Below are 16,454 nucleotides of genomic sequence, written 5' to 3' on the forward strand. Positions count from 1 at the left end.
AGAAAAGGCCGGAAGGGAAGAAAGAAAAGCAGTGTGGTGTCATGTTCCCTTCCTTCTGTGGTGTGTGTAGCGGGGGTTGGGGTGTGTGCTGGCTGAGCTGCAGTGCTGCCTCTGAGAGAACTGGCCGTGTTAATTCCATGCCTGCAACAGTCCACTCTATCCTGCTTCATGGCAGGGCTCCTTCTCCGTTTTGATGGTGTGTTGGCTCCAGTGGTGTATCTAGGGAAAATAGCGCCTAGGGCAAGCACTGAAATTGCGCCCCCCGTCCAAACATCTGACACCCATCTTTCAGATAACTTTACCATAATATCAGCTGAAAAATACAAGTCAAGCTCGTTAATCTTTTAATATTTCAAAAACTATTTAGCAGTGGGCGTAACGAGACCAAAAAATGCTGGAAAACTACAAATTTCAGTATGCTGGGGCTCATGAAATACCCAAATACTATGTAGAGGTGTACTCGGAAAACTAAACAGAAGTGCCTGTCTAATTCTCTACTATGCATTGTAGCATCACTATTACATAAGTTTTAAAAATAAATGGAGAATTTGACTTTCCCCAGATACTCTGAAAATAATTAAAGGATATTCAGAGTAAACTGTGTCACTGCTTGGAATATATTCTAGTATTTTAGAAAGACAGTTAAAATGAGAGAAAGAGAGCAAGAAACTCCCAGTGGGCCTTAATACTAAGGATTTCACACTGATTCAAAGGCAAACTCACCATTAATAGCCATATTATTAAGACATCACATTTAACTCACTCATCACAAGAAACAAAGTAAGAGCAAATGAATACAATCCTAGCTCATAAGCTTCAGCTCAGTATTCACAAGCCCTGATTCTCTGTACATAGTGCCAAACTGAATAGGTGTACAGTGATTTATATTATATTGAATTAAAAATAACTAGCTGAACCCGCACAGAGCATCTGTGCGGTAGTTCACTTCCTTTTGGGGGTTATTTGGGAGAATTTGTTTGGCTGGTCCTCCCACAGCTCTCTCACTCGCTCTGTCCCCCGCACAACAGTTCTCTTGCTTGCTCTGCCCCCTCACACGCCTCTCTCGCTCGCTCTGTCTCTCTCCCCTCCGCGCCTCTCTTGCTCGCTCTGTCCCCCGCACCACAGTTCTCTTGCTTGCTCTGCCCCCCCACACCGCCTCTCTCGCTCGCTCTGTCTCTCCCCCTCCGCGCCTCTCTCGCTCACTCTCTCTCTCCCCCCACCGTGCCTCTCTCGCTATGTCTCTCCCCCACCGTGCCTCTCTCGCTCTGTCTCTCCCCCGCGCGCCTCTCTCGCTCGCTCTGTCTCTCCCCCGCGCGCCTCTCTCGCTCGCTCTGTCTCTCCCCCGCGCGCCTCTCTCGCTCGCTCTGTCTCTCCCCCGCGCACCTCTCTCGCTCGCTCTGTCTCTACCCCACGTGCCTCTCTCGCTCGCTCTGTCTCTCCCCCGCGTGCCTCTCTCGCTTGCTCTGTCTCTCCCCCGCGTGCCTCTCTCGTTCACTCCGTCTCTCCCCCGCGTGCCTCGCTCGCTCGCTCTGTCTCTCCCCCGCGCGCCTTCCTCCTGCCCCACTCTCTCTTGCCCTCCCCCTCCCCACACTGAGTTCTTTACCTCTGCTGCCACAGGCCTTACCTGGTGGCGGGTGGCCTCAAAGGGCCCCGCCGCCGCCGCTCCTCCTCCCAGGCGGCAAACAGGGAAGTTTCGCCGCCCGGTTCCCTCCCGCCCTGCCCTCCCACGGGCGCCTTGCCTCCATGGGCAAGCTGGCCTTCGTGGCCCGCCGCCTGGCCTCCGTGGCCCACCGCCTGGCCTCCGCGGGCGGGCCGGGCCCACTGCCGCCTGGCCTCCGTGGGCAGGCCAGGCCCACTGCCGCCTGGCCTCCACGGGTGGGGCAGGCCCACTGCCGCCTGGCCTCCGCAGGCGGGCCGGGCCCACCGCTGCCTGGCCTCTGCGGGCGGGCCATGCCCGCCACCTGGCAGGCCCGCCGCTGGGCCATGTACCGGCTCCGCGGCCCACCGCTTGCCTCCGCAGTACACTCCCCCCAGCCTTCAGCCCCAGTCCGCTCTCCCCTCAAGCCTTCTGCCCCAGTCCGCTCTCCCCTCAAGCCTTCTGCCCCCAGTCCGCTCTCCCCCCAAGCCTTCTGCCCCAGTCCATTCTCCCCCCCAAGCCTTCTGCCCCAGTTCCCTCCCCCAAGCCTTCTGCCCCAGTCCCCTCCCCCCAAGCCTTCTGTCCCAGCTTGCTCCCTCCTCCATTTTTCCCTCTTTCTCTCTCATTTTCTTTCTCTTATTCATGCTTCCGCCCCATCCCGCAGCTTTCTAGGGTGCTTATGTTTTCCCCGCTGGCTGTTGCCACCACCTCCTTGGGCAGCCAAGTGTTCAGCCGGCTCCTTCCTGCATGGCCCTCCCTCTAGTGAGCGTCTTCCGAAGCAGCCACTCCACCGCTTTCTCTCCCCACAGCTTCCCCCCTCCCCCACCCCAGTCCGTTCAGTTCTCCTCTCCGCTTGCCCGCTTTCTTTCTTTTCCTTTCCTCCCTAAGTGGCCACTTCCCTTGCCCAGCCAATCCGGCGCATCCGCTGCCCAGCCAATCCGCTGGGTTGCCGGGATGCATCCCCACAGAGGCACGTCTACGAGAATTAATATAATAGATACCTGTAGTCCATTCGGGGGGCTTCCTAAAGGCTGTGGGGGGTCTGTAAAGGTTTCCCCTCCCCCTGCTGGCTTCTAGGGCCTCGCAGGGACCATTTTAGCATGTGTTGTGGCCATTTTTAAATTTTTTTTAAATGACCGCTAAAAACAAAATGGCCACCATGCATGCTCAAATGGCCTGGCCTTGGGCCTCACAGAGGCCATTTGAGCATGTGCAGTGGCCACTGTGTTTTCAGCAGCCATTTATTATTATTTTTTTTAATTTTATGAAATGGCACCCCCCTTCAAGTGGCGCCCGGGGCACGTGCCCTGCCTGCCCCACCCTAGATACGCCCCTGGTTGGCTCCATACCTGCTGCCTAGCCCTTCTCTTCAAGAGTTGGCTGTTAGATTCTCTGTCACTAACTCTGTTTCCTTTTCATGTATTTCTAGGAGACAAGTCCAGTCCAGCACTCTCCAACTGGCACTCCACCCTCCCCTGGATCTACAGGAACCCAACTTGGTGCACAGAGAAGAGAAGGAGCTCCAGGGACACAGGCTGGCTCACCTGGGGCACAAGCAGGCCCGCCAGGGGCTCCCAGCGGTGCTCCAGCAGCTGTCCCTGGAGTTCAGCCAGGAGGCCAGCCTGGTGCGGCTGCAGCCGGAGGTGGTTACCCAGGGGCCCAGGTGGGAGCAGCTGGTGTTCCGGCAGGCATGCCTGGGGCTGGGCCAGGAGCTGCCTATCCTGGAGCCCAACAAGGAGCAGCTCCTGGAGCAGTCTACCCAGGGGCCCAGTCAGGAGTTCCTGGAGCCCAGGTTCCCTATCCGGGGGCACCCGGGGCCTATCCTGGCGCACCCGGAGCTCAGGCACCCTATCCTGGAGCACCCGGGGCCTATCCTGGAGCACCCGGGGCCTATCCTGGAGCACCCGGGGCCTATCCTGGAGCACCCGGGGCTCAGGCACCCTATCCTGGAGCACCCGGAGCCTACCCTGGAGCACCTGGGGCCTACCCTGGAGCACCCGGGGCCTATCCTGGAGCACCCGGGGCTCAGGCACCCTATCCTGGAGCACCAGGGGCTCAGGCAGGAGTTCCTGGAGCACCTGGGGCCTATCCTGGAGCACCCGGGGCTCAGGCACCCTATCCTGGAGTACCCGGGGCCTATCCTGGAGCACCCGGGGCTCAGGCACCCTATCCTGGAGCACCCGGGGCTCAGGCACCCTATCCTGGAGCACCTGGGGCTCAGGCACCCTATCCTGGAGCACCTGGGGCTCAGGCAGGAGTTCCTGGAGCACCTGGGGCCTATCCTGGAGCACCCGGGGCTCAGGCAGGAGTTCCTGGAGCACCTGGGGCATATCCTGGTCCACCAGGGGCCTATCCAGGAGCTCCCGGGGCTCAGCCTGGAGCTCCCGGGGCCCAGGCACCCTATACCGGAGTTCCTGGGGCTCAGCCTGGAGCGCCCGGGGCCCAGGCAGGCTATCCTGGAGCGCCCGGGGCTCAGCCTGGAGGGCCCGGGGCCCAGGCACCCTATCCCGGAGCACCCGGGGCTCAGCCTGGAGGGCCCGGGGCCCAGGCACCCTATCCCGGAGCTCCTGGGGCTCAGCCTGGAGCGCCCGGGGCCCACGCAGGCTATCCCGGAGCACCCGGGGCTCAGCCTGGAGGGCCCGGGGCCCAGGCAGCCTATCCCGGAGCTCCTGGGGCTCAGCCTGGAGCGCCCGGGGCCCAGGCAGGCTATCCCGGAGCACCCGGGGCTCAGCCTGGAGGGCCCGGGGCCCAGGCACCCTATCCCGGAGCTCCTGGGGCTCAGCCTGGAGCGCCCGGGGCCCAGGCAGGCTATCCTGGAGCACCCGGGGCTCAGCCTGGAGGGCCCGGGGCCCAGGCAGCCTATCCCGGAGCTCCTGGGGCTCAGCCTGGAGGGCCCGGGGCCCAGGCAGCCTATCCCGGAGCTCCTGGGGCTCAGCCTGGAGCGCCCGGGGCCCAGGCAGCCTATCCCGGAGCTCCTGGGGCTCAGCCTGGAGCGCCCGGGGCCCAGGCAGCCTATCCTGGAGCTCCTGGGGCTCAGCCTGGAGCGCCCGGGGCCCAGGCAGGCTATCCTGGAGCACCCGGGGCTCAGCCTGGAGGGCCCGGGGCCCAGGCAGCCTATCCTGGAGCTCCTGGGGTTCAACCGGGTGCTCCTGGAGCCCAGCCTGAAGTTCTGGAGGCCCAGCCAATAGTGCCCTGGGCCCAGGCAATCTACTTTGGGGTCCAGCCTGGTGTTACTGATGCCCAAGCTGAAGGCCAGCCTTGGGCTTCCTGGGCCATTCCTTCTGGGTATCAGCTTGCAGTGCCACCTGCGCTTCCTGTGGGTACTACACCCCCAGCATCACCGGCATTCACCCCCACAACTCCTGTACAGTATTCCGAGTCTCCCTCCTCTGGATCCACTTTGGCCCCGGCCCGCTATGCTGAGACTGTGGATGCCCTACGCCAACTCTCCACGCTGACCGACCTCTACAATGCTTTGAGAGATCAGATTAACTTGCTGGATATGTACAAGTGTAACCACGCAGATCTCAACAGGCTGCGAGACTTCCTCACTGACGCACGTATGGATTACAGATTACCCAAAACACTTCTCAGGGCTTAAAAGTGGGCAAATATTCAGGTCCTGTTTATGCAGGTTCTCACAGTGTTAGCTACCAACGTTTCAGGAGGAGAAATCTGAAAATGTCAGAGTCTAGATGCTATTGGTCCTGCCATTTAGGATCAGGGGGTTAGACTGGGAGTTAAGATGTAGGGACAGTGTGGTTTTATTTAATTAATTAGTTTGTCTAATTAATTAATTATATTTCCTTGTTGCTGGGTAGTTTATAAGAGCCTTGCTGGCATCCCACCTGACCTTCCAGACAAGCTCTCTGCAATCAAGTCCATGGAAGAAGACCTGAAAACTGAAAAAGAGAAGGTGAGGGGGTAGTAGGCTGCTTTGCATGCAACAGCAATGGTTGCAATACCATTCTCTCAAAAGGGCATTTGCCGGGTCCCAAGAAACATCATGATTTTAGAAGCTGTACTCACAGCTTCTGTTTTCTAACCTTTTGTATGCATTGCTGCTAGGGGTGTGCACAAAACTGGCTGGCCCGGTTCGGTTCAGGTCTGAACTGCACCTGAACTAGACTGGGCCAGTTTGGTCCAGTACCACCCCCGAGTTTGGTTCGGGGCAGGTCGCAAACAAGAATGGCCAGCGGGGTTCGGTCTGGTACCAAACCAAGCGGGATTCGATTCGACACCGGACCGAACAAGTTGGACGTCGAACCTGTTCGCACATCCCTAATTGCTGCAGCATTTTCAATTGTTTGTTTACTTGTGTCATTTCTACCCAGACTGATCCAAAAATTAGAAGTGTGCAGAACCAGTTTGAATCAAACTGGATTTGATTCGAACTGGCCTGGTTCAACCAATTCAAACTCAAACCAAACCGGCCTCAAAAAATGGTGTCTGGTCCGAGTTAGAACCAAACTGGGCTGTTCCATTACAGACCTATGACCTGGTTTGAAGGGTGATGATTGTAAAGGGGGATCCAGTCAGGATTCCTCTTTACAAGCAAAAGGCAATCCTACCTTTAAAATGTTTCTAAAGGCAGCTGGTGGGGAGGGTGGGCAGCAAGAGGCCACCTTACTGGCACTGGCACCGACAGCCCCTCTAAACCCTGGCACTCTCCCCAGCAGTGTGGACCGCGCACTGGTGTGGTTCCGTCTGCGCATCTGCAGAGGCCAGACTGCACCGCTGCCCCTCAGGCTGTACTTCTGGGGGAAGCACCGGGGTTTAGAGGAGCCACTGCTGTCGCTGGTGGTAAGGTGCCCTCTCGCCACCCTGGCCACCCTTGGAAACCTTTTAAAGGAAGGATTCCCCTTTACAAGCATAGCCCTTTGGACCGGTTTGAACCAATTGAACCACTGGCCAGTTCAACCAAACTGGTTCGTGGACTGGCGGTTTGGTTCAACTTCAGTTCGAATTCAAATCAAACTACTCAAAACAGTTCCGTGCACATCCCTACCAAAAGGATGCCTAAGGCAACTTTTATTACATAACAAAATATGACAGCCCATTAAAAACCATTAACACATGCAAGACAAAACATCAGATTGAAACCATCAATAAACCGAGAGGACACAAAAATATCGATCCATATCAGCGCTCAGCCCGCTTCCTCGGAAACTTTGTGAATGGAAAATGTTTTCAGCAACCTCCTAAAAACCAAGAGAGAGAGAGAGAGAGTTTGGAATTTGCTCTTATGAGTCCCCCAGCCCTCAGGCACATATTTTTGGAGGGCATAAAGGACCACAAAGAGAAGGGTTGGGGGGGGGCAAAAATCACCCCTCCCCTCTTGCATGAGTATGAAGAAGTACCAGTTTGCATTATAGCCATAGAACTGAAGGGGGGCGGGGTAGGTAGGTAGGTAGGTAGACAGACAGTGAAAGAGACCAGGGGAATAGTTATATCCTCCCTACTTCCTCAAGCAGTAAGGAGTTCTGTGGACAGCACTACCAGGTACCAGGTTTAGTTTTCTTTGTGGTGAGACCACAGGAGTTGCAATGGGTAGGTTTATTTTAACCATGGTTACTTGGATGGAACCATAGTTTATTTTAATGAAAGTTTCTTTAACAAATGTAGATTGACACCAGAATCACCAAATCTTGTTTGCTTCACCATTTTGCGGTTGCTTGGGTCCCACCCCGTCCTTACCTCCCATGATGTAGGTGTGCCTCTTTCTGTACGAGAGTCTTATGAGTTCAGGGATACTGAACCAACCCAAGAGTAAATGGGTTAACTATGATTGTGGGATCAGACAGTACACAAGACTGGTAAGGACAAACAAACTAGTTTCAAGCCTTGGGTTCAGATTATGGTTTGAATGCCTGAAATAAACCAGTTTGTTGACTGATGTGGGTTCAGATATACAAATGAACCACAGTTAGACTAAATAAGCTATGAATCCACATAATGTCTGAATCTGCCTAATGTGCCCTTGTAATATTTATATATTTCTACGCAGAGCATAAATGAGGCCACTGTTGTCTTTAAGTCATGTGCACGTGTGTGCGCTCACATGGTTTTGGATGTCCGCTCAGTTCATTTTAGATCTCGCTCAGGTTGAATCAGGAAGGCCCCATTCTGAATGCAGGTGCGCACACAGTACCTTGATACTGCCGCCCAGAAAAAAACTCATTCTCACAGAGATGAAAAAAATTAGAGGGACCACTGAATGAGACATACTGTAGAGGTGCTCCTGCAAAGCTGTTGTCACTCCCTTGTATTCTTGGTCCTTGGTTTGTTGCTGCTTTTTCGATCTCGTATCTAGTTTGGCTTTCTCAGCTCAACCTCTTGGAACCTCAGCATCATGCAGTGGTCGTGGCGATGGTGGTGGTGGTGGTGGTGATGATGATGATGATAAACATTATTTGTTAGCCATCCCATAACAAATTGTTCTTTGGGCGGCTCACAACACAGAACTAAAACATACAATAAAAACACATAATTATCAAATCATTACAGACAAAAAGGGAGGGGGAAAATACAAAATACAATACAAAGCAGTTTAAAAATTTATTTTAAAAGTAGTTTAAGATCAAGTCAAATCAAATCTGAAAATCAGAATTTAAAAGGCCTGGGTGAACAAAAAGGTCTTTACCGGTTATCTAAAATAACAAAGTGGCGAATCCAAGCAAACCTCACAATGGGGAAGTGATGGTAATGCTCTTCTTGCCAAGGAATCTGTCAGTTTGATATCCCCCCTGGAAGCATTTCCTTAATCTCTAGATTTAAATTCAGCTCTGTTATAAATGGGTGTAAACTCCTAGAACTATTTGTTGCTTCTGCAACAGGGAGGCAACTGCCTCTCTCTTCCCAGGCAAGTTTGGCAGAGGACAGCAAGAAACTGTGACCAAAGTTTTTTTTTTTTTAAAGTTAAACATAAATGTTGGACTCCTTGTTCTTTCTGATTGTGATTCCAGTTAAACAAGATTCAGAAAGTCATTGAAGGAGAGCTGGCAGCGGCAGACTCAGATCAGAAAGTGGAGGGAGCTGGTCAGATCAACATGCAGATAGGTTATCTCAGGTAAAAACTAACTACTAATGGGTGAATCCAGGCACTGTTCCATTGGTGGTTACTACCGCATGACAGGCCTCGCCAAAACCAGTATCCCATGCTTTCTGTTCTACAGCAAGTGAACTCCATGGTATGCAATGCATACCATGCAATGCATACCATGGAGTTCACTTGCTGTAGAATGGATCTTTTTCAATAATAATGCCCAGAGCAGTTCAACAATAGTCCATAATAATCAATAGAGAAAAGTCAAACCCAAGATGCTTTAAACTTCAGACCCTTGACCTGTAACTAGTTCTTTGGAAGTGAGTTTCTCAAGAGGGCAACTATAATAGGCTTCTACAAAGATGTTTCAAAAGCATTATGAGCGTGAGTGTTAAGATTGATTTGAAATCCCTTTGATTTTTCAGCAAACCTGTTAGCATAATGTCTCGTCAATTGTGCACATTTTGGAAACATCATTGCTTTTTCTGACATAGCCCTCTCTAGCACTTTAAAGTAAAAATGTTCATGTACAGAAGACTTTTAACAGGTTGGTTCAACATTCAAGAAATTGATAACTTTGCTCAAGCACTGTTTCTATAGTTATAATGTTATTGGGGCAAAATTTAATTGTGTGGAAAGATCCACAACATATTTGAAATAGCCCTTGTGAAGAGAAAAGCCCTTAAAAGTGAAAGGTATACCTTTTAAGGGCCTCCATTCAGTGGCACAGCAGGGAAATGCTTGACTAACAAGCAGAAGGTTCTGGTTCGAATCCCTGCTGCTACTATATCAGGCAGCAGTGATGTAGGAAGATGCTGAAAGGCATCCTCTCATACTGCGCGGGAGGAGGCAATGGTAAACCCCTCCTGTATTCTACCAAAGAAAACCACAGGACTCTGTGGGAGCCAGGAGTTGAAAATCAACTCTACAGCACACTTTACTTTACTCTAAACTGCAAATCTCTGCAGGGAGAGCGGGCCTAGCACATGTTTAAGACTGCAAGTATAGTCTGACCTAGGTTAGCAAGGGGTGGGAGCATCTTCTCCAGGGATGGTTTAGCATCAGGAAGAGATCTGGAGAGAATCTCAGGCAGGTCTAATTATTTGTTGTTGTTGCTGTTGAGAAATTTATGGTTATTGCTGATCTGCTTCTTCCCCTGCATCTCAGCAATAACTTCCAGTTTTAAAAATGCATGAGCTTATGACCCTCATCTGACAGCAGGGATTCTCAGCTTCGGCCCTCCTGCAGATGTTGACCTACAACTCCCATAATCCCTGGCTATTGGCCACTATGGCTGGGGATTGTGGGAGTTGCAGTCCAAAAACAGCTGGGGGACCAAAGTTGAGCAGGCCTGCCCCATAGTGTGCAGTCTGAGCCTACATAGAATCCATTCATCTCTTTGGGGCACATCAGATGGGAAGGGCCTAAACCATTGCCCTTGCCCATGCAGTTCCTGTAGTCAGATGCTTATCACAACAATGTAGGATCTTATCACAGGGTATGACTCCCATGCTTCTGACTATCTAAGGGACTTCTATCCTACCTTTCTGCCCCAATATGGATTACTCAAGGTGGTCCAAACTAGACCACAGTAGTCTCAATGTAAACATCAACTGACTCTTATCACCCCAAGTGAATCGGCACCAATCTTCCTACAGTTTTCCTTTCCAGAGGAAATTTATTTTCTACAGTCAGAAGCACAGCCTTTCTAGGAACAGTTCTTGAATAAACACTACAAAACACTAGTGGTAAATGTGAATGACTTGAAAAAACCAGGAATTGCCAGGTCAATATTTCTTAAATATGGGATACAGCATGCATACATACAATGTGGGTGTTAAGATATTTAGATGGATTTGCAGTATTCTGAAATAAGAAACATTCTTTATATTTTATGGAGTCCAGGGCTTTCTGGGTTATTCCCATAAAATAAGGGCTCCTGGCAACCCTAGATCATAGTGTCATTATTAGAAAAGCTTAAAACAGATTTTGAATCCCAGCCCAGAAGTCTTTAACCCATAGCTTTCCAAGCCCAATAAAACCACATGTCGGATGGTCTGTCTTCCCTCCATGCACTTGACTTTGCATTTCTAGTAGTCAGAAGAGAAATTGTCAGAATGATTTCACTTGTGATCTTCAGAGCATTTTGCTGACTGACTGCTCTCCATTGTTGGCTTTGTGGTATAGAGCAACAGTGCAGGATATAGAGAAAGAGCTAAAGGAGCTGAGAGACAAGCAAGATATGGGGAAAGCTACGCTGGAACAGTCAGTGACCGACACTGGCCTCTATCTGCAGGAACAGGTCAGCAAAAGAAACCGGGATCAGCCGAGATTGTGTGCAGTGGTCTGTATTGTTGGGTACGAAGAGTCAGTCACGCTGTTCAGGGCACTTGCTTACTGAACCTTGGAACCCCTTGCTCTTTGTAAGGGTGTCTGTTGAGGAGTCTCTTTCCAAAGGAGATGAATGCACAACCCCAAACTGCCTAAGTGTCGGGCAAGATCTAGTAATGGTAGGAAAGAAGATCAGTCCAGGTTCTTTCTTAAGTCTTCCATGAGCTGGCATCTGTTTTGCAATTAGCCTTGGGTAACAAGCAAGATGATGATGATGATGATGATGATGATGATGATGATGATGATGATGATGATGTATTCGATTTCTATACTGCCCTTCCAAAAATGGCTCAGGTCAGTTTACACAGAGAAATAATAAATAAATGAGATGGATCCCTGTCCCCGAAGGGCTCACAAGCTAAAAAGAAACATAAGTCAGACACCAGCAACAGTCACTGGAGGTACTGTGCTGGGGCTGGATAGGTCCAGTTGCTCTCCCCCTGCTAAATAAAGAGAATCACCACGTTAAAAGGTGCCTCTTTGCCCAGTTAGCAGGGAAAGATGAGTAGCAATTCCTTCCAGGTGATTCGCTCAATAGGCCCACTACATAAGCTGTCCTGCAATGGGCAGTGGGACTGATAATATCATTCATGGCAGGTACATTTTTGGTGCTTATGGACATGACTGGCCTAAATCCAGCTTCTGGTTTACTAAGCAGGAGTTTGCAATCAAACTGTCAGAAAGCATGCCCTGTAGATTGCAGGGAGGGGAATCCAGGGCCCTGGGTGTCTGCAGGACATTTTCCCCAACGGGGCAAAGGCTGTAATCCCATACCTACTTCTCCAGGAGTAAGCTCCATTGAATTCAATGAGGCTGGCTCAATCCGGGAGGGGCAGTCAGTCCCTTGCCACCCCTCCAGATGCCCATGCTCAAGGCCCAACTATGCTGGGGACAGCTTTGGTCTGGATTGGGAGGGGAGAGTTCCTGCTGACAAGTAGACAAGGTACCTGGCATTGGTCTTATTTTCCTTCTTCTGGCTTGGCATCAGGACCTGGTTCTATGCCCTGTAACTCCTCCCTGAAGGCTGCAGGGTTCCAGAGGACTCCCTCCTCCCTAATCCTCTACAGGTGTTGGGAGGGTTTTGCAAGCTCAGGTTGCTTCTGCCCAGTGGGCAGATTATTGCTGCCTCCCTCCTCCACCATCCCCCTCTGGCTTCCTTGAGGCCCTTTTCCTTCTGGAGTTGCCAAGTTCTATTGCTATCTGTTTAGCAGAAGTTTGGTCTCCAGTAATTAGCAGGTGATGACACTTAGCTCCATGCCATGAAGAGCTTCACCATATCAAACCTTTAATAAAGAAGCAGGCCACAATATTTGTTGCTTTTTATCCTCTTCCCATCTGGCTAACAGCCCTATTTACCTCCTGTGGACTTCCAGCTCAGTCTGAAAGCCATTGTGAGTGCCTTTGGGCAGTAAAATGGGCTCAGACAAATTCATGGAGGACAGGTCTATTAATGGCTACTAGTCTGCTGGCCGTGGGCCACTTCCAGCCTCAGAGGCACAATGCCTCTCAATACCAGTTGCAGGGGAGCAACAGCAGGAGAGAGGGCATGCACATACCTCTTGCCTGTGGGCATCGGGTGATCCACTGTGTGAATGAAACAGGATGTTTGAAACAGGTGTGAATGAAACAGGATGCTGTGTGAATGAAACAGGATGCTGGACTAAGATGGGCCTTGGGGTTGATCCAGCAGGGCTGTTCTTAAGTTCTTATGGTCTTCAAAGGACTGATTCTAAGGGGTTTGCTTTAGCCAAAGTGACAAAAACTGGGGTGCAGAGATTATGCTCAAAGGGCCTTGGTGCTGTTTTCACTGATGTGTGTCGAGACAGAAGGAAGGGGGACTGTGGTCAGTTGGTTCAGGGAGCCATGCAAGGTGACAGTGCCACTCTGTGGCCACCGGAAGCTCTATCTGGTCCCTTTTAGGTGTCTTAAATTAGCAGCAGATGCTGCTTTTTGACATGCCCTCAATATTCATGAGTTCTTGGGACTTTATTTTGGGAGTGAGAATTGGGATTCACAGCATTGCTAGATTCCACCTTGGAAACTGCTTGGGTTGTTCCTATTTTTAGATTTCCACCCCTGCACCTTAAAAAAAGAGGACAGCCAAAATATGACCTGATGAACTCAGTGGCTGATGCAATGAGGAAAATGCCTCAAAGCAGCCCCATTGTAATTAACAGGAGAAGGTAGGCATTGCCTAACTTTAATTTAAATGGGACTACTTTGAGTCATTTTCCTCATTGCCAGTGACTGTCTCTGAACAAGAGAAGCCTGGTACTGCTGCCATCCCCCCGGTTTCTGTGGAAAATAAAGGCATGTTGCTGTCCAACCCTCTCTCTAAAACCAGCCTCCTTCTCTCCCTGCCCACAGTTAGACAAGCTTAGATCTGTCATAGAGAACATGATGACCTCTTCGTCCACCTTGCTGTCCATGAGCATGCCACCCACCCCGGAGCCCGGGCTGGCTGCGGTTCACGGCACAGGCACATGTGCAGCTTGCACCTTAGATGTGAGTGAGAAGGTTAGCCAGCTGTTCAAGCGCTATGAGCAGCTGCAGGACTCCATAAACAACTTCATGGCCAGGCAGGCAGAAGGCAAGGCAGCCAAGAAACCCAAGCACCGCCAGGTAAGGCCTGCGCAAGAACGGGGCTCAGTTTGATGGCCCCGTTTCTGACATGAGGATGCAGGAATGGATAGGACAAGGGTGGGAGGACTTGGTGAGTGGGGTGGGGTGGGCACTGTATGGGTACTGAGGCCTGATTTGATACTGACTGGGGAAAGTTCTTTAGGATCTATGAGGAAGGCTGAGAAGTGTGCGACTTAAAACTGAGGCCGAGAAGCAGAGGCTTTGGAATCATAAGCCCAGAACAGATGCAGAGATCATGTAAACCAACCTGCTGTCCTAAGGCAGAATCCCTTGTACATCAGCACATGTCCAGATACTCTCCTCCCATTCCTACAGATGAGGTCACTATATCAGCCCACCATCCCATCTCCTCCCAAAGAGGTGATGATACAAACTAAATCTTTAGCATAGTCCTCCTTTGGGACTGGACTGATTCACGCATAACTTAGAGGAAGCTGGGAGCTTTGGGCTCTCTTGGGATGTCTTCCAGACCCTGATAGCCGTGATTCATCTCTGCAGAATCTGAAGCCCCTGCCTACCAATCCTGACCATTTCATGCATGAAAAATGGCTCAGGCACATCATCCAGGGATTTGCATGAAGGATCCCATCTGCTTGCTTTTTTCTGCTGCTTGTTCTGCATGAAGCTGCAGTTTGTCTTCCTTCCTGCTTCCACTTCAGTTCAATAGGGTTTAAGCAGCCTAACTGCACACAGAATTGCGTCTCAGTCAAATCCACTGATCATGTTGAATTGAGGCAGTGATCTCTAGGGTGCTGTGGGCATGGGCCTGCCTGCCTTCTAGATTTTGCTCTGCTCTTGCTAAGTTACTTGCCTTTCTGCTTTAACTTGCCCTTCTGCTGAAATGTGGTAGTGGGTAAGTTTTTTTTGTGCTAAAAGAGTTCTTGAGTGACAAAAGGCACCTGAGCATCTGTTGACTTTCCTGGAGTTGTTTTCTGGCCGTCTGCTAACCTGAATGCAGATTGTTTGTTTCCTATGGCCCCATTTATCATTTATTTTCTCTATTCATCCTAAAAGATCATCAAAAGATCTGATGGGCTTGTGCTTTTTATGTGGTCTAGCTCTCAGAGAATAAATCATGGGACTTTTGTTAGTGACTACAGTGTCTCCTACTGTCCCACTTTTACATGCGCTACCAGTGATGCCTGCAAAAGCTGTTTGCAGAGGCCACAATCCAGTAGAAAATTAAGTGTGTTTTTAAACCCATTCATTTCAGTCATTGCAAGTGTATTTACATCTCTGTTGGATTGTGGCCAGAGTGTTTTAAAATGCAGTTTCCCCCAGGCAAAATTAACATGGCTTCTGACTGTCATCACAGAAACATAAGCCTAAAACTTTCTAGGTGCATAGGGGTGTGGGGACGTATTTTATACCTAAGGAATTGCAGAATCCTGTCACATATGAAATGCCTTCCTAGCCAGAGATTGATTCCATCATGAGCTACCATGTGATAGTTCCTGCATACTCTTGCTTCTTAGATCTTGTCCTTCTCTTAATGGACAAACTGCATGCATAGTTCTACACTGCAGTTGGCCATTGTGATTAGCCTTAGCAGTAGAGCCAAGAACTAGACTCTCTGTGCGTGTGTGTGTTCATGAATGCACACCCGCTGTGCATTCCTTGCCTATTCTGAACAGAACAAGATTATTTTCCAAGGTAACATGAGCAAAGAATTAAGAGAGCTGGACCAGGTTTTAAAGGTCATCCACCTCAAGCACAAATGACCTCCTTTACAAATGACCAAATGATCTTCATGACAACCACAACAATTATTTATATACTGCTTTTCAACAAAAGTTCCCAAAATGGTTTAGATCAATATAAATAAATAAGATGGTTCCCTGTCCCCAAAGGGCTAGCATTCTAAAAAAGAAACATAAGATAAGCACCAGCAACAGCCGCTGGAGGGATGCTGTGCTAGGGATGGATAGGACCAGTTGCTCTCCCCCTGCTCAAAAAAGCGAACTGCCACTTTAAAAAGGTGCCTCTTTCCTCAGTTTATTTTATTTATTTTATTTTATTTAACATATTTTATACCGCCCAAAACTTGTGTCTCTGGGCGGTTTACAATTAAAATCATTAATCAGTTAGCAGTTTCAAGTAACCTCCTTGACAACAGTAACCTCCTTGACAATGGCCAGAGACAATGGCCAAATTCTGCATAGAACTCTACTCATTTGTACTGCAACCCACAAAGTTGAATATATCTCCTGCCACACTTTGGAGCACTGACCAACGTTATCTGCAGCCCTCTGGCAACAGAAAGATGGCTGTGGTCACTGAAAGCTTCTTGTGCAGCGGACTGGATGTAGAGGGGGAGTGATTTTCACGTCCCTTCACGCCTTCTAAAAGCCCCCTTTGCTTGTAGAAATATGTTCTTGAGTGTCATGCAGCCCTCAGGAATGTATTTATACCAGATGAAAGGGCTTTTGCAGCAAAGGGAGAGACGCAAATATTGCGCTCTCCTCGTTCATGTGCAGTCCACTTCACAAAAAGCTTTCAGTGCAGGGATGCTGAAGGCACTTTGAGGGCCCACAGTACTCTTCCTTTCACCAGAGAGGCTGTGTGTCTTTTCTTTCTGCATCCAGTGTTTTTTTCTTTCAGAAAATATTTTGTACGGGTTGCTTGCTTGTGTATACGGTAGTAAGTGTTGTCTGTTCCCAGAGAACTGAAGAGGTTTTTTTCACTCTGCCATTTATAATAGTTATAGAAGTCCACCCCACACACACACCTTAAATGAAT

The 16,454-nt window shown here is 50.1% G+C and overlaps 1 protein-coding gene across 7 annotated transcripts in view; it reads left to right on the forward strand.

Moving 5' to 3' along the window:
* QRICH2 (glutamine rich 2) overlaps positions 1-16,454 on the forward strand; it is a 65,264-nt gene that overhangs the window by 18,092 nt on the left and 30,718 nt on the right. For 4 of the 7 annotated variants that reach the window (XM_053296392.1, XM_053296393.1, XM_053296391.1 and 1 more), the window contains exons 5-9: positions 3,066-5,196; positions 5,458-5,552; positions 8,602-8,705; positions 10,869-10,983; positions 13,440-13,694. In XM_053296392.1, coding sequence (XP_053152367.1) covers positions 3,066-5,196; positions 5,458-5,552; positions 8,602-8,705; positions 10,869-10,983; positions 13,440-13,694 — 2,700 coding nt within the window. The remainder of the gene's footprint in view (positions 1-3,065; positions 5,197-5,457; positions 5,553-8,601; positions 8,706-10,868; positions 10,984-13,439; positions 13,695-16,454) is intronic. The other 3 variants (XM_053296396.1, XM_053296397.1, XM_053296394.1) reach the window with 3 other exon arrangements.

Source organism: Hemicordylus capensis, chromosome 2, assembly GCF_027244095.1.
Source record: "Hemicordylus capensis ecotype Gifberg chromosome 2, rHemCap1.1.pri, whole genome shotgun sequence".
NCBI classification, from domain to species: domain Eukaryota; kingdom Metazoa; phylum Chordata; class Lepidosauria; order Squamata; family Cordylidae; genus Hemicordylus; species Hemicordylus capensis.